At 37.6% G+C, this 21,540-nt stretch overlaps 1 protein-coding gene across 1 annotated transcript; it reads left to right on the top strand.

Moving 5' to 3' along the window:
- The first annotated feature begins 17,993 nt into the window (after positions 1–17,993).
- LOC144367543 (sperm motility kinase 2B-like) lies at positions 17,994–19,361 on the top strand. Its single transcript, XM_078024297.1, has one exon. It carries the CDS (start codon positions 17,994–17,996, stop codon positions 19,359–19,361), a length of 1,368 nt encoding a protein of 455 aa, XP_077880423.1.
- Positions 19,362–21,540: the final 2,179 nt, after the last annotated feature.

A 21,540-nucleotide genomic window follows, 5' to 3' on the forward strand; every position in this document is an offset into this window, starting at 1 on the left:
TGTAGCAGGTGAAAATGCAGCAGAATATTGCATAAATGGTAGACTCGGCAAGCATGCCTCCATCCATCCAGTCATCTGTCCATCTCTCCATATGTCCATTCATTCATTTATCCATCCACTCATTTATTATTGTGTGCCTAACTTGGAAGAAAAACTATCACACTCAGGTAGATTCATACCTACCTGTTGTTGCTCACGGGGAAAGACTACTAAAGGTACATTGGCTGAAAAAGTCTGGAACATGTCCAAGATGATAGGCTAATATCTGAAGGCACCAGGTGAGGAGGTGTGCATGTAGTACAAAGAGACGGCCAGCTTGCATCTCAACTCATACCACTTTCCTCCATATGGCAGTCAAATTGGTACTCGCTGATTGTCACTTATAGAGTAGAGAAACTTAAATGGTTTTTTTTTTTTTGCTGTGACAAAAAATCTTCCTGTGATATCCATTGCTCGTTCTTCAGAAGTTACTCCCCCCCTTCCATGTTATTCTAGGTTTTGCCAAAGTCCAAGTGACACTTCCTATTTTAAGGGGTATAGACAACTCACCAACCTCACTAAACTAGAAAATCAACCTAGAAGTGTAGGTGACAGGTAAAAGTAAAGGAACATGTCATCTATATTAATTCAAGATTTCTTCTCAGTTGAGAGCATAAAAAATAGAGCCCCATTTCATAAATAAATACTAGTTATTCTTTAAAACATGTAGATATTAGGAAATCTTTGGTGTCCATCACCATCTCCCTTAGTTGATGTGATCTATGCTCTCCCATGGAAATTTGTATATGCCCTTATTAAAAATTCATCATATTTGAAATAACTGTTTATTTGTGTATTTGAATTTCTCCTGAGTTTTGAATTCTTTCCAGAAAAGATCATATTTGACTTGACTTTGATCCTCAGCACCTAGCCCCCTACTGAACATAAAGTTAGCTTTAAATACATAATTGCTGAGTAACTGAGGCAGATAAGAAGGATAACATTTATGAAGGAAAGATGGAGTAAAACAGCCCAGCCCAGCCACAGAACTGCCTTGGTGGGCATTTGCTGGGAAGAAAATTATGAGTAGAACAACAAAGAAAAATTATGTCAGACGAGGATAAAAATCGAGGCCAGGACATGAAAGGCCTTTGGAGCCATAGTTAGGAGGTCAAAATTTTTTTCTGTTTTTTTTTTTTTTCAGCAAAGAGTCAAAAATGTTTTAAACTGGATGTGACATGAATATGTTGGCCTTTTAGAAAGATAACTGGATGCACTGCAGATGCCAGGTTCAAGTGGGATGGGGCTGAAGGATAAGAGATGCTTAGGGGCTATCTGAAAGCAGTGGCAGAAGAAATAGATAAGAGGCGATAATGTCACAGCTCTTCAAAAGCAGAATTAACAGAATGAGCTGAGTGAACGATGGACACATCTGTGCAGTTGAAACCTGGTAGACTCGACGATGCAGTAAGACAGTAAAAAAAAGAAGTGTGTAATTGGGATTCAGCACACAATCGGGAATATGGTAAAACCTCTAGCACTGTTGTGATCCTTCACTAGCTAAATACAATGAAATACAGGTGACCCTCAAATCTGGGCTTCGCCAACTGTTAGAGTTTTTTTCCATGTTGCCTACATTCACCATGACTCTTCTGGAACAAGTCTGGGAGTAATTAAGGAAGCTGTCCTGCAGTTGAATCTACTTATCTGAGTCCTTAAACTTGTGTATAACATTTGTACTTTTTATTGCTTGTTAATAGATGAGATGATATTAAAGTGGATTCAATTTGGTCTTAACGGACAATCTTCCCAGTTTTTGTGGACTTACTGGCTGCATTCACTGGTAAATAATTACACAAAAGTTGAAGAAGGTGGAAGAATTGGTAATAACTCCCACGTTCCTGATATAAATGACTTGTAGTTCCATTAATTAGGAAGAAATGGAAATATAGTAGTAGGGACAGATTATTAAGGGAATAATGAGTTCTGTTTTCCATATATCAATCTTGATGAACTTTCAGATATCAAGAATAAAACTTCCAATTTAATACTCTGACTCCTGGAGTGATACTAAAAGTTCTGCTCTGGACAGTTTTTCTTTGGAGTGGGAAGAGCTCAAATGAGTATAAATGTTATTTATATTCCTTCATCTTTCCCCCAAAATGCTTTAAATCTTGCTATGTATCTGACCCATTTTCAATTGGAAACTCAAAGTTAGCTGGGTAACATACTATCATTACAGTTATGACTGGATCCTACATTTGCTGACTTAGATATTCTCCAAGGAAACTTGATGGACAGCAATTATTGCAATCCAGAACACAGCCTTGAAGATGCAACTGAAAGAAAAGTTAAGGTAATAATTGTGGTATAGCTACTAGTGTATTAGTTTTGAAGGCTGTTTGTACCAGTTGTCTCTAATGATGTGTGGGATGAAGAATTTCTAACAGAAGTTCGTGTAAGCATCTTTCTCTCTAGATCTGAAGATGAACTGTCATTCCCACTGTAAACCTGCTATTATAGGTTTGTTGCCAAGGAAGATATTTTTCAGGTCTTTAAATGCTGGGATAAAGAAAGACGTGATCAGCTTTCTTTTTTTTTTAGACCTTGAATCTCCTGCTTCACCAAAAGACATTGGGAAACTGATGCAGCTAAAGAAAGATGATTTTTATCCAAGGTCACTCAGAGCCCATGATACTACTTGTGCTTCTTAAATCATCTGCAGCAGAAACTAAAGCAACCCACCTACAGGCAGAGACCCAGAGTTTCTGTGGCTTGGCTGGGCCTGTGGTGTGTGAGTTGATTTCCATAGTGCTGGACTGTGGTTATTTATTTGTTTTTTAAAAAACTCTTTAGTGCTTATAATAAAACTTTTTCTCTTGAAAGGAAAGGTAGGGATGGATCTCATGAAAATCAAAGGGAGAGCATTAGAGTAGAGGAAAGGGACCAGGGAGAGGAAGGAGGGGAAGGAATAAGGAAAGGTTGGAGAATGATATTGGCCAGATTATACTGTTACATTGTGCAAATGTATAAATGTGTAACAACAAATCCCATTATTATGTATAGTTATAATGCACCCATAAAAATGTAAAAAAAAAGTTCTTTCTTTCTAAAACAAATGACTGCAGCCAATTAGAGGTCTGCCATTGCATCTAAAGTTAGAGAAATGAGATTTTTTTGATATACTAAGAAAAAAACAATGATGTGGGGCTAGCAATTTGGGTTTCCCGTATAAGAATGTGGGTCGTTCAAGACATCTGTGGTAAAAGTCTGGTGGGGAAAGTCATCTGAGATGTGGGTGCTTCTATGAGAGAAAAAAAAGACATGAGTACTGGCATGAGATAAATACAGAATAAATGCAAACATCTGGAACTCATCAATAAATATCACGGTAATAATAGAAACCAATAACTTCTCAACAGAAGGTGCAAGAGCTAAGATGTTGTTCCCATGACAAGGCTGGTGAGGACATGGCCTCTATTTAGGAATGTAAATCTTTAAGAATCAAGGTTCCCTTAATCAGAGAGGGGCTTGAGACTAGAGCAAAAGGGCAGTCAGTCTAGATGATGAATGATTGATTGGGTCCAGAAGATGGGGGACTAGTTCAAAAGGAAATGGAATGCTAACACCTCCAGAACACTTCGCCCTCCTCCTCACCTGTTGCCAAGGTCACCTTCCTCCAGGGAATTGTTCCTCCCAACAAGTAGTTGTTAAGAAGTACCCACTGGGCGGCTCCCTTCTGCCTTTATGGGCAAATGTGAAAAACAGGGAAAGACATCCTCTGGATAGCCCCCTTGGTCACATAGGCAAGATAGGAGAGAAGGAAGGAAACCTAAAATCTATAAAGGGGCAAGACACCCTTACTCCCTGGGACACCAGCTTTGGGCCCCTTTCTCTCTGGTGGAGTCTCTCTCCTCTCTCTCTCTCTCTCTCTCTCTCTATATATATATATATATATATATATATATATATATGTATATATATTCTATCTTTAAATAAAACTTTTTGCTCTTGAGAAACAAACATATAATGACTGATTTCAGGTAGCTCCCTAAAGAATAAGAGTTATATATTTAATAGCCAAAGCATTTTCCCCCATGATATTCTATCTGTTCTTGATGGGCAGATGAACCGGAAAAGGACCCAGACAAAATTTAAAAAGGAGATAAGAAGTCATCTAGACCATTAAGCTCTGCTTAAATTTTAAAATATGTATGTGTTTCTAACACCCAAAATCATGTTAGAAAAATAATATATGCTCAGTAAATACAGGCTTAGTTTTAAATTAAATTTGCCATATCTTTCAGCAGGCTATATACCCAATTAATCTCTAAATTATTTCATCTGGCATCAAATCACTGGCTCTAGAATATTTACTAAGAGTAGATATTGTATGTGAATACTCACTGAACTCAAAATTAATTTCCTATTCACAAATTTAAGAAAAGAAAGAGATTTCTCAGATGTGTATAGAAGAGGTTATTTATTTAATACATATTTTATGGAAAAGTTCCTAGCACTTACAGTAGTGTCCACTACATAGCAGTCATGATGACCAACCAATCTTTTGCAGATGCTCTTGGTTTTAGAACTAAAGGTCCCGCATCTTCAGAATGTTTTCTGTTCTGGATAAACTGGAATGATGGGTCACTGCCTGTGAGAATATTTGTGGGACAAAGAATACACAAAAGAAGAATTCTCTCACTCTATTTATTTATTAGTTAAGGAGTCAAAAGTGGACAGCGTACTGATGATATAAACTCTGAATGCAATTGTGCTCCAAGATAGTGATTTTTCATAATCGGATTCATTATTTGTGGGAGCAACATCATTTTTCTTTATTTCCCAGTGGGGTTCACAACAATATAGTCTCCAAGAACGTAGAGAAATAGCTGTTTCAAGTTTGGTTTCTAGAAGAAAAAACTTTCATATGTTTGAAAATTTTTTTTTAATTTGTAAATGGACATAATACCTTTATTTCATTTTTTAAAATTTTTTTTTGTGGTGCCAGGGATCTAACCCAGTGCCTCACACATGCTAGACAAGCATTCTACCATTGAGCCACAGCCCTGGCCCCTTTTCATCAGTTTTTGACTTCACATAACAGGCAACTTTGTGGACTACTCACTTCAATCTATATTGTGCCTGCAAAATGAGACATACAGTTTTTGTAAGCCTAGTTAGCAGAATAGTTTATTTTTCTAAGTTCAGCAGTCAATCATTTTACGTTGCTTTTTAAAAATTTTATGTCTCCAAACATATCATCAGAATTGTCTTTGTGATTTATTGATTTTATGAAGCTATTCTTTAAAAAAAGTTTGTTGAGACAGCCCAAAAGACACAGAAAACCAATGAACAAACAAATTCCCTCTAAAATCTATGTTAGAATGTATTCAGAGCTTAGAAAAATTTCTCATTACCTATAAGTTTGACAATGTAATTATCTCTAACAAGAATTTAGATGTGTAGTTTTATTTCCCTCTCATTATTATCTGTACAAAGTATTATACTGAATAAATGTCATGACACATGGCACACCGAAGAGGTATAGCAATCAGAAACATAACTGATCAACCAATATACTATAGAGCTTTTTATAATGAAAATATCCCAGCCTGATGATTGTAGGAAAGCTTATTTAGATTTCTTTTAACTCTTGAAAGACTATTCACATCATTTCTATGTAAGATTGCTGACCTTGGTGAAGCCCTCGAGGGAATTTGTTCTAAAAAATGAAAAATAATCTCTATTTGACTTCTTATAAATCAAAGTCATTGCCTGTAATGGAAGATAAACATAAATTCAACCTCTTCAGAAAGTGAGGTAGAATGATGTATTTTTAAAGGTGTGAAAGCGTGTATTACAGTCTGGGAGAAACTGAACCATAAACAGATTCCATCTTCTTTAAAATAGTGGCCTAATATTTCTTAGGATGGAATTTTGAGTAGCAATAAAATAAAAGATGAAAGATCTATAAACTACGAAGCAGAGGGCACAGGATTGTGACACCGCCCCCCCGATTCACATAACTTAGGCAAGGAAACTTTCTCACAATTTGTACAACATGAATTCCTTAATTTTCCCTACTTAGCATGTTTTACTGTTACAAGTATCCGAAAGTTATCAATTTAATTTATGGTCTTTTCAGCAGACCGCTCTGATACTCAGTGAGATTATTTGTGACATGGTCCTATTGTGGCTCTTGAGACCAGATGGCACCTTTATTTGCTTGTTTGTTTTGTTTTCAGCATATTTAAACTGAATTCAGTCTGGGTCCCAAATTTAACAAGGAAACAGTCTATTTTAGTTATTAATGATCTGTATCTGTTGATGCCAACACAACAGACGGAAAAATATAATCAATTGTTATTTCAGATTGTTTCACTTGGTATGCCTTATTGTTTTACCACCAAGTAGATCTCTTAAATACCTTTTTTTTTTTCTTTTGGCATTCAGTGATAGAATCTGTCTTCTCTTTAGCTTCTAGAACTTGTCTTAAACTTTTATGTGTCTCAGGCCACTTTAGCAATCCCATGAAGTCTATGGATTCTCAGAGTAATGTTTTTATGTATTGGATAAAATGAAGAAGACTACAAGGGAAATGATACAGAGTCAGTTCTATCCACGGAGCTTTTGGGAGCGCCCCTTGAAATCACCTGCTATAGCACAATACACAGAAGGAATTTAGATATTGCCATTAAATTTAAGGGGGAAGAGATCAATAGAGAAAAAGACTTTATTTAAGCCTCTAGGTTTATTTCCAAGCTCAGAATAACCAATCTTGATATTAGTTTTGTGTTAAGTTCACAGGGAGATTTGAGTGTTTCTGCAAGTACTTAGGTATGGGAAATGGTGGGGAATATCAATGGGAACATACTTTTACCTTGTGAAATGATCTTTTGTTTGAACTCTTGAAGACAAAATGTGCCACTTCCTGAATGTGTTAAGTTTATATTTGCCTCTTGATAACTTTATTCATAGTCCATAGACTGGGAGAAAGTAATAGATGTACTCAGTAATGGTTTACTATACAGATTGTATCAAGGAAATTTTTGTCTCTATTATGAAGTTACTAAGTCAGTTTAATCATTAATGCCTAAAACAGCATTGTTTTAGAATTTTATAAGGCTTAAACTGATTCAATTGATGACAAATTATCTCGATGGGAATGCTCATGTCAGGTTATAGCATCAATATTTAAATAAATACATTTCGGAAAAATTTGTCAGGGTTACTTCAAGCTTGTCATCCGCCTTTTCTGAAATATGACATATTTCTTTTCCCTTTGGTCCCTAATTTGATTCTATCCCTGGAGTTCCATGTTTTGACTCTCTCCACCAGCTTCTCACCTGAGCATGGATCTTTTATCATCTTTATAAGAACTCCCAGCCAGTGATAACAGCTTTTTAGACTCCACTACTCCTGTTATTAAATTGGATATCCCTAAGAGTATCTATATAAGTCCTACCCTAAATTGAGACCCTATTCCTGGTCTCAATTTCTAATGAATAAAACGTTATGAAAATTCTTGTATACTACAATGTAGAAATTAAAAACAGAAGTTGTCAATCTGGTTATGTGATATAAGCCTCACCAAAGAAAATATCCAGTAAAATTTTAGTCCCTGCAAATTTTGCTCTTGAAAGACACATGTCAAGACAATCTTTTACAAAACCTAAGAATTCTCACTGATTTGTTCTCTGTACAAATCATTTTACAAGGAAAAAGAAAGTTTCATTGTATGTCCTGAAGGCTAGACCCTTCATTCAGACCTCTGCTGGCTTTTGTCTCTAGTTCATCTTGGCATATCACAATGCAGATGGGCAAAATAATCGAGACAGATGGGCATGAGAACAATCATGCCAAGACTCCAGTCTGCACATTACATTTGTATAGCTAATAAGAATTTTATTTTATTTCTTTTTTTGCTCATGTGACAATATTGGATCGTAGCCTGTATGGTGGAGTAACCTAGCCCAGTGGTTAAAAAGATACTAAATTTGCAAAATATGGATATAAAAATATCAAAATATGGATATGAAAACATGTAAATCAAGTTTGTTCAACAAATAACTGCTTTAGGATAATATTAAATAATGGAAAGAGAGACATTAAATGATGCCATGAATGCAGACATTTATCAACTTCTATTTGATGTAGATTTTCAAGTCATGCCTAAATGATTCTGGGGTCTAGATTTATATTTTGTCAAGTAGATCAAAGAGAAGCAGAAAAAAGGCTGAATCCCACTGTGAGAAACAATGGAGAAGATCCTATTATTTTTTTTTCCTTCTGGCTTATCTATCAAAAGTCAAAAGAAATCTTCATAATACACATACGCATGGATCATAGCTGGGGGTTTGCATATCATTAATATAGAATATGTAATTATGAAAGTTGCATTTCTCGTTTTTTAAGTGAACTTGCTCTTCCAGTATAATTAGTTTAATAGACATGATCTCAATAATCAGAAAACAGAACATAAATGAAGAGAGCTGAAAAAACATTGCTTTGGTTAAAAAAAATCAATCAAAAGAATCATAAAAAAATTAACTTGCAGAAAATGTATGTCATGACAATGGATAACTTAGCTGTAGGTAAAATGATTATTGTTTTGCTGAAGATCGAGAATTGTAACATTTGCTATTCTTTAAACATAAATGAATTTTTCTGCCTGCCTGATTTTGTAATCAGAATCTGCCAGAATGCTATTTACATGTACCATCATTTGCAAAAGCAGAAACACATTCAGGGCATCAAAGTTGATAATACACAGAAGTAAAGGCCCTTGCTGCTTTACTGAAACTTTGTTATTTAAGTGCAACACTGACTAAGATGAATTGTGCTACTCGAAAGTTAGGTTAGTCCATGCACAATTGGGCAACTTTCAATTATAGAATTCGTGAAGCTTCCCTTGAATAGGACTAGTTATTAACATTGGCCTCACACTGAGATAAAACTACATTTTTAATCTTAAAGTACTCACGGTGTATAAAGCACCACTGCTGTTAGAGCTTTTCCAGTTTCCTACTGCTTCGGCTCACTCTGTCAGACCCATGAGAAATCTAGTCTTTGTGAATGCTCAGTTTATGGCATTAGGAGAATATAGAGAGATGCTGGCTATTTACATGGGTAGTGAATATTTAATTTAGTCCCTGTCATTATCATACCCATGCCTCCAAAATGCAAATGTCTTTTATTAGGATAAAGCATGCTATTTGCGCAAAAGGACTCATTTCTTCCTAAGAGATGAGCGAAAAAGAAAGCCTAAATGATCATAATGGAGATTTAGGGAAGCAATTGTAAGTAAAAGAACTATTTTTGAACTGCTTCTCTGACTCCCAAAATTGATCATCTATCAATTCAATAACAAGAATTCATTAGGGTTTTTGTGAGATAAAATGTGATGTAAAATTGCTATTCCTCAAATGCGTGATCTCTATTCTTTGTTTTCATTCGGTCGAAAATATAGGGAAGCAGATAATTAGTCTGTCGTGTAGAATAAAGCTCTACAAAAATTAAACAAGATTAAAAGTGCTTTTAGGTTTTGCTTTTTTTTTGGTTATATTACAAGAAAACATTCCCTTAAAGATGTAAAAATATTTTTAATTCTGTAGACTTGAAGAATAGTTCACCTTGGTCTTTAAGGTGAACATTGGATTGAACTTCAGAAAGATAATGGGATCTTGCATTATCCTAAAGAGATGTGGAGAGGAGGTGGAATTCAGGAAACACGAATGCTACAGGGGCTGCCCTGCTACGTTAACTCGGGCTTTTTGTACTGGGCAATTACTGAAAAAAGGAAATTGTTAGAAGTCAGGTGCAATTTGGAAACCAGATACTGCTGACCATTACTAGATTGAGAAGATGAGGAGTTAGGAATTCATCACTTGGGATTTCCATGCCCTGTGTGGGAGAGCATGAGTGGATTCGAAAGTGTTGATCCCAGTCCTTTGACATTCAATTTGTCATTCTTTTGAGTTTCCATATTCAATTCCCTCAGAGTACAAAGAAAGTTGGAAGGCTTCTGATTATCTTTTGGATCAACAACCCAATGTAAATATTAGAATAACTGGATAGATTGTCATGGTAAAGAGGCAAAAGCTGGTAAATGACAATGTTATCTTAAAATACAATTTTATCATATTCTTTTGAAGAAAGGACCCCATATTAGGCTGCTCTTGCTTCATGAAAGTCTTACACAATACTTTTATCTTGATTCTGATGTGCATAACACTTCTGATTTTCATTTATTTTCTTAATAGGAAAACAGCAAGAGAGAACGTTTGATTCCTCTAAGTGTAGCATTATCAGTTTTATAAATTTTAAAGGCTATCATTTTTGCTTTATAAATAAGTCTTTGAGGAATCTGAAGAAAAGCATGGTTTTCCTAACACAGTACTGGAAACCACACTATTGGAGAGACTATTCAATATAATATCATTTTATCAAAAAATGATCTAAGACTAGCAAATTTGTAGTATTGCAAGTATTGACTAAATGATTTCTATGCTAGATTGTATCTATGACTCTGTTTTGAAACTCACCGATTCTTTTCCTTTTCTGCTCCTCTTTGCTGTTAAACGCAATCAGTAAAATTCTTATTTCAGAGATTGCAGTTTTCAGTTCCAGTATTTCCATCTGGCTCCTTCTTTATATTTTTTATTTATCTGCTCAGATTTCCCATATTTTTATCACCAGGACTACAATTTTCTTTGTCACATTGGGTTTAGTGATAAAAACCTTGCTTGCAGTTCTTATTTGCTAATTGCAACATCTGGCTCATCTCAGTGTTGGTCTACATTCATTGTGTCTTCTCTTGAAAATGTGTAATACATTCCTGGGTTATATCTAGAATGCAGTTACTATGAGGTGGAGGCCTGGAATTTCGTTAGATTCCTCTGAAGAATCTTGATTTTTTTTTTGTTTTGTTTTAGTGATCAATGAATATGATTAGATTTAAACTGCAAAATCTGTCTCTCAAGAGGCAGTTAAAAAATCAAAGTTTGGGTCTTTTGTCCCTAACTGGATTAATCTGAATTTAGACAATACATGCAAGTTCCATGGTCTATCCAGGATTTTGAAAAATTTAATAAACACGACCTGCAGCTCCCCTTCTTGCCTCCTTTTTTCTGGGGTTTCCCTCAGACTTTTAAGTGACTGTGATTATCATACATTCTATCCACAGGATTTGCCGTCTTGGATAAGATTTGGGTGTTTGTCATTTTCAAGAATATTTAAATGTAATTGTCAAGCGATGTTTTAACTTTAAGAGGTATTTAAGTCCTAAGGGCTCTACAGCAGCCAACATCCTGGGGTGGGCTCACCCTTCTTGTGTTCTCTCTCTCTTTCTCCTCTTGTCTTTCCACCATGGTGTGACACAACAAGATTGCCCTTGACAGCAGATGGCCCCTTGCTTTTTTTAGTCTTCCTGGCTCCTAGAAGTGGGAGTTGATACAGTTTGTGCATTATAATTTACCCCAACTGTGGCATACTGTTATAGCAGCACAAATGAACTAGGAGTTTTAGATGCCCTGAACTGCAACCATCCCTCAGGTTATAATTCTAACTTTCATAAACTAAAATCTTTATTGACAAGCCTGGATACAACATACAAACCACAGCTAATAAATTACTTTTTAATACTCAAGTTGTAAGAACCATACTACTTTTGAGGGACAATACACTACCTAAAAATGCAACATAGATTCAAGGCTCGTTATCTAAACTCATGAGAATTCTAATATAGGTTGGCTTAGTTTTGTGGCCAATTAAAAAAAAAATAACCCATGGGACTAATTGCTAATGTTAAGTCTTGGCCAAAGATCTATCCTGAAAAGTTGTATTTATAAATGATGAGGGAAGCAGAAGAGAGTGATAGATAACTACAAGAATAAATTTTCTTCTCATTTCTAAAAACATGTTTTTAAAACTTAAGTTAGACAAAATAGTTCCTTTGATTTATACTCATGTGGCCACCATTGTACCTGAAAAAGCTTAGCAATAACACTGATCTTGGTTTGAATTTTTAGGAGCTGAGCAAGTTAGGGATCCGTGCTGACTTTTGGTTTTCTCAAAAGCAATGTGGATTCCCAATCCTTACTTGGCAGAAATGTTAAATGAGTGCACCTAATGTACATTGACTATTATAGTCCTGGATGAACACTAATGTTCTATTTCATTATGTATACACTTATTGCTGCCTCTATTATAATTATATATAATTATATATAATTAAAGATATGCATTAATTACAAAGAATAGTTTAGGTGCTCTGTAATCATTTTTTTGAATAAGTGAAGGAAAGTGATTCATAATTTGATGTTGTGATTAGTAGCCTATGTCTTCAGAAGTGATAAAACATTTCCTAAAGTTTTCTTGGTCATAAATGTTAATTTGAGACTTATATTCCTATTTTTTTCCTCAGTATTCTTTTCTTATTATCATGTTGTAGCTCCAGTTATTTTTCTTCTCCTTTTAAATCCTATTATCATTGTGACTTTCAAATCTAGCCATTCATACTAACAAATTAATATTTAATTTTGCTTTAGTTATTGTAACTCTAAGGGAAAATAAAAAAGAATGACTTAAATATAGCAACAGATTTTCTTAATCTGGCAAAGTTCCTTGGAGTTGATAGTACTTCTTGAAGTAATATTTGTCTTTTTCTGTCCAACCGTTTTTTATTTAAAATACCTTTATTGAATTATATTTATTATACCAAAGCTGCAGATATTTAACATATACAATTGTAAGAGATTGGATACCTACATACAAATCTGTGAAACCATCATCGTAATTAAAGAAATATCCATCATTTCTAAAACTTTCTGTGTGTTTTTTTAAATGAAACCCCTTAACATGAATCTACTTTTTCAACAAACATTAAAGTGTACAATGTCATAGGATAAATACTACCGTAGTTAACTCAAATGCGTGTTTCACGTTCATATAATGGAAACTATGCCCACTGAATAACCTCTTCCCATTTCCTTCTGCTCATAGTCCCTGGAAACCCCCAATATATACTCTGTGAATAAAGACATAAGCATAGGACCTAAAATGTTAAACTTTTAGAATAAAGCATCAGGAAAAAACAAGCTTCTGCATATATGCCTTGGCAGTTATTTCCTGATGTGACTCAGAAGCATAAGTAATAGGAGCAGAAATTCACAAGTAGAACTACTTCAAAACTAAAAGCTTCTGCTCAGCAATGGAAACATTCAACACAATGAAAGACCACCTACGGGACAGGAGGAAATATTTGCAAACATCTACATGGTAAGAGGATAATATCCAAAATATTTAAGAAACTTGTACAATTGGATAGCCAAAAATAAATATCCTGATTTTAAAAATGGGCAAATTATTTAAGTGGACATTTTCACAGAGTATACACAGAAATGCCCAACAGGTATATAAAAAATGGTCAGCCATTAGTCATCAGAGAAATGTCAGTCAGAATCACTTTGCACTAGTAAGATGGCTGTTATCCAAATATTGGCAGGGATGTGGAAAAATTTATATTGTTGGTGGGAACACAAAATAAATAATGTAACAGCTATGGAAAATAGTGTGAATATTTGTCAAACGAATTGAAAATAGAAATGCTATGTGATTCAACTAGCCCACTTCTGGGTAGATATCCAAAAAAATTTATGTTAGGTGCTCAAAAAAAATCTGTGCACTCACATTTCCTGCAAAATTATTCATAAAAGACAAGATATGAAAAAAACTCAAATGCTAACCAGAAGATTATATTATATATATCAGTGGACAAAGAACAAAATGTGGTATATTCACCTTATGAAATATAATTCAGCCATAAAAAAGAAGGAAATCCTTTTGCAATGACATGGATGAACCAGGAGAATGTTTTGCTAAGGAACATATGTGAGACACAAATTGCACATAAAAACATACTACAAAGATAGTGCTACATGATCAGGTAGGGTTCGTTGCATGAATGCAAGGTTGGTTCAACATGAGGACATCAATAAATATAATTCATCACATTAGTGCACTTAAAGACTAGAATCACATGATTATCTCAATAGATTTAGAAATAGCATTTGATAATACTCAACAATCATTCATGTTTAAAACCCTAGAAAAACTAGGAATAGTAGGCACATACCTCAAAATTGTAAAAGCTATTTATGCTAAACCTAAGGCCAACATCATTCTAAATGGAGAAAAATTGAAAGCATTCCCTCTAAAAACTGGAACAAGACAGAGATTCCACTTATTCACCACTTATTCAACATAGCTCTAGAAACTCTAGCCAGAAAAATTAGAAGATAGAAAGGGATATGAATAGAAAAAGAAGAACTCAAACTGTTCTTATTTGCTGATGACATGATTCTGTATTTGGAGGACCCAAAAAACTGCATCAAAAAATTTCTAGAACTCATAAATGAATTCAGCAAAATAGGAGAATAAAATTAATACCCATAAATCAATTGTGCTCCTATACATCAGTGATGAATCAACTAAAAGGGAAATTAGAAACACTATCCTGTTCACAACAGTCTCAAAAAATTGGAAGAATTAGTCTAACAAAAGAGGTTAAAAAAAACCCCTCTATGATGAAAACTAGAGAACACTAAAGAAATTGAAGAAAGAAACACCTCCCACGTTCTTGGATGGGCAGAATTAATATTGTCAAAATGGCCGTACTACTGTAAGCACTATTCAAATTTAATACAAGTCTATTAAAATTGCAATTATGTTCTTCATAGAAATAGAAAAATGAATCATGAAATTCATTTGGAGAAATAAGAGGTCCAGAATAGCCAAAGCAATCCTCATCAAGAAAAGTGAAGTAGGAGGCATCACAATATTAAACCTTAAATTATACTACAGAACTAACAAAAATGGCATGGTATTGGCACCTAAAGAGACAAGAAGACCAATGGTACAGAACAGAAGACACAGCGACAAAACCACATAAATACTTGTACTAGACAAAGGTGCCAAAAACACACATTGAAGAAAAGATAGACTCTCAACAAATGGTGATGGAAAAACTGGAAATCTATATGTAATAGAATGAAAGTTAATCCCTGTCTCTCACCCCACACAGAACTCTAAGTAGGTCAAGGATCTAGGCAGTAGACCAGAGACCCTGTGCCTACTAGAATCAAATGTCAGCCCAAACCTCCACCATGTTGGCTGAGGAACAAGATTCCTCAACAAGACTTTTAAAGTGTGAGAAATAAAATCAAGAATCAATAAAGGGGATGGTATCAAACTACAGAGTTTCTTCACAGCAAGGTGCATTTCTATAGATTCTTGTCCCAAACATCCAAGAACGTTGACAGAAAGCCTACATAATGGGAGAAAAATCTTTTCCACCTACATCTCAGATACGGAATTAATCTGCAGGATATAGAAAGAACTCAAAAAACATAACACTCCTGCCAACTGCCCCCGCTCCCCAAGAAAAAAACAACCAATCAATAAATGGGCAAAGGAATTGAATAAGCACTTAACAGAAGGAGAAATATGAAGGGTCAACAAATGATGAAAAAATGTTCAACATCTCTAGCAATTAGAGAAATGTAAATTAAAACTACACTGAGATTCCATTTCACTCCATCAGAATGGCACAAGAACACAACTAACAATAAATGTTGGCAAGGATGTGGGGGAAAAGGTACACTGATACATTGCTGGTGGGACTATGAATTGGTGCAATCGCTCTATAAAGCAGTATGGAGATTCCTCAGAAAACTTGGAATGAAACCACCATTTCACCCAGTTATCCCAGTCTTCAGCATATACCCAAAGGACTTAAATTTAGCATACTATAGTGATGTGGCCACATCAATGTTTAGAGCAGCTCAATTCACAATAGCTAAGCTATGGAACCAACCTAGGTGCCCTTCAACAGATGAATGGATAAAGAAATTGTATATATACACAATGGAATATTACTTAGCCATAAAGAAGAATAAAACTATAGCATTTGCCAGCAAATGGATGAAACTGGAGACTATCATGCTAAGTGAAATAAACCAATCCCAAAAAACCAAAGGCCAAATATTCTCTCTGATATGTGGATGCTAACACACAATAAGGAAGAGTAACAGAAGTTCATTGGATTAGACAAAGGGGAATGAAGGGAAGGGAGCGGGGAGGGGAATAGGAAAGAGAGTAGAATGGATCAGACATAACTTTCCTATGTTCATATAACTCCATGTGTCTATGAGATTTCAAAATATATCTTACTGTAATATATAACTAAAAAGAATGAATAAAAAATTAAAAAAAGAAACAATGGGAGAAATCAGTAGAACAAAGAGCTGGTTGTTAAAATGATTAATAAAATTTATAAATTTGTAATAACATGGATGTGGGAAAGAATAGACAAATTTTCAATATCAAGTATTAAATGGAATATTAATTATAACAGACCTTGAAGACATCAACAGTGTGATAAGGAAATAGTGTCACTGGGGTTGGGTACAATGTGTCTCCACCCCAAAGGGTTCATGTATCCCAGCTTGTTGCTCAGCGAGGTGATGCTGGCCAGTGGAATCTTTAGGAGGTGGACCAAGTGAAAGGTGATTGGCCCTAGGACATCAGGAGTTTGCAAGGCCACACTGACAGAGGACATGCACTTCATTGATAAGCCCAGGAACCTGTGAGTGTACAGATGGATATAGAAATGCCACGTGACAAACTTTGACACCTATGGATAAAAACTCGTAGAAAAATAGAGATAGGGGAGTTTAGGGGTTAAATTATGTCTCTCAGAGCATTTCTATAGATTCTTGTCCCACTCCTAGGAATAAGGGCTTGTTTTCAGAAATGGTAATACTATGATGATTTACCTAAGACAGAGGTCATACGGGAGGAGGGCAAGATTATGTTTCAGTGTGACCAGCGTCCTTATAAGGAGGTAGGTCAGGGTGGGCTGCTGGTTCAGTGGCACTCATGTCCTTATAAGGAGAGCAGGGTGGGCTTCTCATTCTCGCAGGCTTGTGTCCTTATAAGGAGAGCAGGGCAAGCCCCTGATTCACTGTGCCTTGTGTTCATTTATGATTATCTTATTTATTTAATTGATTTTTTACATAAAATATTTGAATTTCTATCCCCTTCATTTTAGGTATGTCCTACAGGTATTTCTGTGCAGTTCCCCTGGGCATTTCCTTTAACAGGAGATGGAGAAAGAACTCTGGTGTGAACCTGCAGAAGCACAGCCTCCCTAACAGAAAATGCTCTCCTGTACCTCTCTACCTCCGTCCCCCTCAGTCAAGGTGCCACAATGTAGCACGTCTACATTGTGTGTAGGACCATGTGGGGAAATCGTGATGAACCTTTCCTCCCTCTCACCCCCAGGTGTTAATACCATGCTCCACGGTGACTCAGGGAACAGAGCATTTTGTGGTGGCATCACCTTGTGAGTGAGGTACTACTGTCCTTTTGACGCCAGTTATTTGAAGTTGGAAGAAAAAGGAATTGAATACCTTGAGTGGAGATCTGGTGTGCTCTTGCAAAGCACAACTTTTTAGACTGAAAATGAAAAGTACGTTGAAATTCCATACAAATTCTAATTTCTAAACAAGTAGATATCAGTCTCCATAACCCACTAAAGCAAAAAAAGTCTGGAATCCTTCCTTATTCCCATTCTGAAAATGGAAAAAGCTCTGGAGGCCCCCAAAACAGATGACCACTGGGGGTACGGCCAGGCATGACTGGGCAATGACTGGCTCTGATGTCACAAGGAGCCATTGTGAGAAAGTCTCAAACAGCGGGTACATAAGAAAGTGGCTGCAGCTGGACTTTTGTCCATAAGTACAGGAAGCTCTTGGTGGTGACCTGTCGGACTCCCAGATAGTTAGCGCGTTTGGTGGTTGGTGGTTGGTGTTGGCGGTGGTCTTTGGATATTGGTTCTTTGATTTGGGTTTGTTGTTTTGTCTTGTTTTTGTTTCTGATTTGCATTTCTTGTTTTGGTCTGTTATTTTTTTTTTTTTAGCTAGCCTCCTTCGTTGGTGTTCCGGCTTAGGATGGTCAGCCAGAGTAGAGAGACGAGTGTAGGGCTGCAGGGGCCCGGCTCCTGCAAAGAAGCAGTCTTCCAGGACCAGTATGAGGTCCTGAGGGACATTGGGTATGGCGGGTATGGCCAGGTAAAACTAGCCCGCCATCGCCTCACTGGGGCAGAGGTGGCAGTGAAAGTCGTGGAGAAGATAGAGCAGAACCTCCAGGTCCTCTGTGAGCCGGATATGATGAGAACCCTGGAGCATCCCAACGTGATCCAGTTGTTCCAGGTTATTGAGACCTGCAGCCATATCTACATGGTGATGGAGCCCGCAGGTGGGGGACAGCTAGTTAGCTACGTCCCAGAGGATGGCCTGCAGGAGGAAGAGGCCCGGCGGCTTTTCCGGCAGATGGTGTGTGCAGTGGGCTACTGCCATGCCCAGGGCATCGTGCACCGAGACCTGAAGCCAGACAACATCCTGCTGGATGCCGGAGGCAACATTAAGCTTATTGACTTTGGCCTCAGCACCAGGGTCACCTCTGGGCAGAGTTGGAAGGACTTCTGGGGCAGTCTCTATCATCTTGCTACCAGATGTGCCCTGAGGCAAGCGTTTGAGGGCCCCCCGGTGGACATCTGGAGACTGGGCGTCATCCTGTACTTTATGTTGACAGGGAGGTGTCCATTTGTGGGGCCCACCACTCCGGCGATGCGGAGGCAGCTTGTGCTGGAAACCTACTTTGGCACCCGCCATCTGTCTGTCGAAGCCCAGAGGCTCATCCACCAAATACTGACCCTGGATCCCAGGAAGCAGCCTACAGCCCAGCAAATCCTTCAGCACCCATGGCTGGCACAGGGTGAGCACTATTTACCCCCTCGTTGTAGTGAGGCGCTCCCCAAACACCCCGACCCTGAAATAATGACCATCTTGATTGATATGGGCTATGATCCTTACGAGATCTGGGTGTCTCTGGCCAAGAGAAATTTCGATACAGCCATGGCTACCTACTTAATCCTGAAGCACCAGAAAAGTCAGGGGGCAGGCTGCATGTTCCAGGGGAAGCCTGGGCCTCCACGGGTTAAGCCTCGCCCACACCCTGTCCTCCCAAAGAGGAGTCACAGTGAACCTGCCCTTCACACCTTCCCCTGTGAGCCACAGCTGAGTATAGAGGACGGACAGACAGGACGGAAGGGCCTCAGAAGGGCCAGCCTGCACGCCATTCATCTCCCCTTCCTGCCTGCAAGCACCCCCACACCTGATACAGCCTCCCAGCCTGACACTGGGCCACCCCATAACAACAGAAATCGTTGGAAGAGGGTAACTAGGAGGATTGCGGCCTGTGTCCGGCACCTGTGCTGTTGCCTGCCTCGAGTCAGTAAGAAGGTGGCGCCAGTGTAAGAGGCAGAAATGGGCCAGCTTCCTAAACAGAGTGGCTCCAAGGAAGGGAAGAGGTGAAAGAGACAAGTCCAGTGGACAGCCAGAGCACCCTGTGCCCTGAGGGTCCTGACACCTGGGCGTGACGTCAGTCATGTGACTCTGAACAGCTGCAGGAGCCAGATGTACCAGTACCTCAGGTCTCTCTGCACGGGCTCCAGCCAAGAGCACTTCTGCACCCGCTGGCATCAGGAGTCTCCTCTGCCCCCACCTGCCCAAGACATCAGAGACTGTTCTCCCTGGGACACTCCCCTGCCCTGCTCCTCTGACTTTCTCCCTTCTTCTGAGATGTTAATTTTTTTTTGTTTGAAAGAAATTTATTATTGAATTAATAAATTATTAAATTTATTATCTGTCATTTACATGAGTATTATGTTCAGCATAGCTGTATCATGAAAGTTACTAATGGCTACTTTTCTTCATCAACTCAGTTTATTGGCTGTTATGGTTTGGATATGAAAATTCTGCCCAAAGCTCCCATAGTAATGCGGTAGGTGACATGATTAGACTGGAAGAGCTGTAACCTCATCAGAGGAATAATCCAGGTGATGCATTGGAATGCATTATTGGGTGGTATCTGTAGGCAGGTGGAGTATGGCTGGAGGAAGTGGTTCACTGCTATCTTGCCTTGGGGATTACATATTGTGGCCCTGGTGCTCTCTCTGTTACTCTGCCCCCCCTCCCTCCCTGTGCTTCATCTGTCATAAGCTGAGCAGCTTCCTGCCACACCCCCCACTATGATGTTCTGCCTTATCTGGGGCCCAGAGTAATGGAGTCAACCAGCCATGGACTGAGGCCTCTGAAACTGTAAGCCCAGAATAAGCTTTTCTTCCTGTTATTCTTGTAGGGTATTTTGATTACAGTGATGAAAAGCTGACACTTTAACTTACATAGAATTCCAGGGAAATAAGTTTTAAAAAATGTTCTTAGTTGGTAAGGAAAACTAAACCTAAGGAAATAAAGGGTACTAGCATATATATATATATATATATATATTTTTTTTTTAGTAAATTTGTTAGCTTTTTGTCCCTATGACCGAAATACCTGACAAGAATAGATTAGGGGAAGAAAAGTTGATTTGGGATCACAGTTTCAGAAGTTTAGTCCATGATGGGCCAAGGCCCTTTCTCTGGGTTCCAGGTGAGGCAGAACATCATGGCAGACGGTGGCTGGCACAGGGTGAGCAGTATTTACCCCCTCATAGTGAGGCACTCCCCAAACACCCCGACCCTGAAATAATGACCATCTTGATATGGGCAGAGGAGTGCTGTTCATCTCATGGTGGCCAGAAAGCAGAGATAGGGGAAGGGGCTATAAGGAACATGAGTCCTTGAGGGTATGCCTCCTGTGATCTGTCTTCTTCAATCTTACCCCACCTGCCTACAGTTACCCTCCAGTTAGTTCATTCAAACTAGGATGAACTGTTTTGGTTGGAGTTCTCATAATTCAATCATTTTACCTTTGAATATTTCCACCTTAACAAAGAAGCTTCTGGGGGACACCCTATATCCAAACCATAATAGCAAATTTCCTGGCCTGGGGATGAGGCTCAAGTGGTAGTGCGCTCGCCTGGCATGCACGCGGCTCTGGGTTCAATGATCCTCAGCACCACATACAAATAAAATAAAGATGTTTTGTCCACTGAAAACTAAAACATTAAAAAATTCTCTCTCTCTCTCTCTCTCAAAAAAAATAGTAAACTTCCTGGTTATCTAATTTAACCACACCCAAACCCTGTGGAGTAGCCATTAACTGCTCAAAATGGCAGTTAATAAAACTTATGGGGAAAGCATTTTTTTTTTTTACCAAATTATAGATTCTGATGGACATTTCGGTGCTCAATTTAAACTGCAGACTTTCTATACACAATACTTTTAAATTAAGTAATGATTATAATTATAATGTATTATTGTCTTACTCTGGGTTAGATTCAGTATGAATATTATCTCCTTTAGTCCAAACAATTCCAGGAAATTGATCTGTTAATATTATAATCTCATATTCAAGAATGAAATAAAGATTGAAAACAGAAAGTAATTAAACCAGGTAATCAATGTTGTGTTTTAAGCACACAGACAGAAGTATGGAAACTTAAGAGTAAGAGACAGAGGAAGGGGAGCAGAGAGTAAGACTTTGCACAAAA

This window comes from Ictidomys tridecemlineatus, chromosome 10 (genome assembly GCF_052094955.1).
Source record: "Ictidomys tridecemlineatus isolate mIctTri1 chromosome 10, mIctTri1.hap1, whole genome shotgun sequence".
Taxonomy (NCBI): domain Eukaryota; kingdom Metazoa; phylum Chordata; class Mammalia; order Rodentia; family Sciuridae; genus Ictidomys; species Ictidomys tridecemlineatus.

What these genes read in the sequence shown, in the direction of transcription:
- LOC144367543 (XM_078024297.1), top strand. Translation starts at nt 17,994, where the DNA reads ATGGTCAGCCAGAGTAGAGAGACGAGTGTAGGGCTGCAGGGGCCCGGC.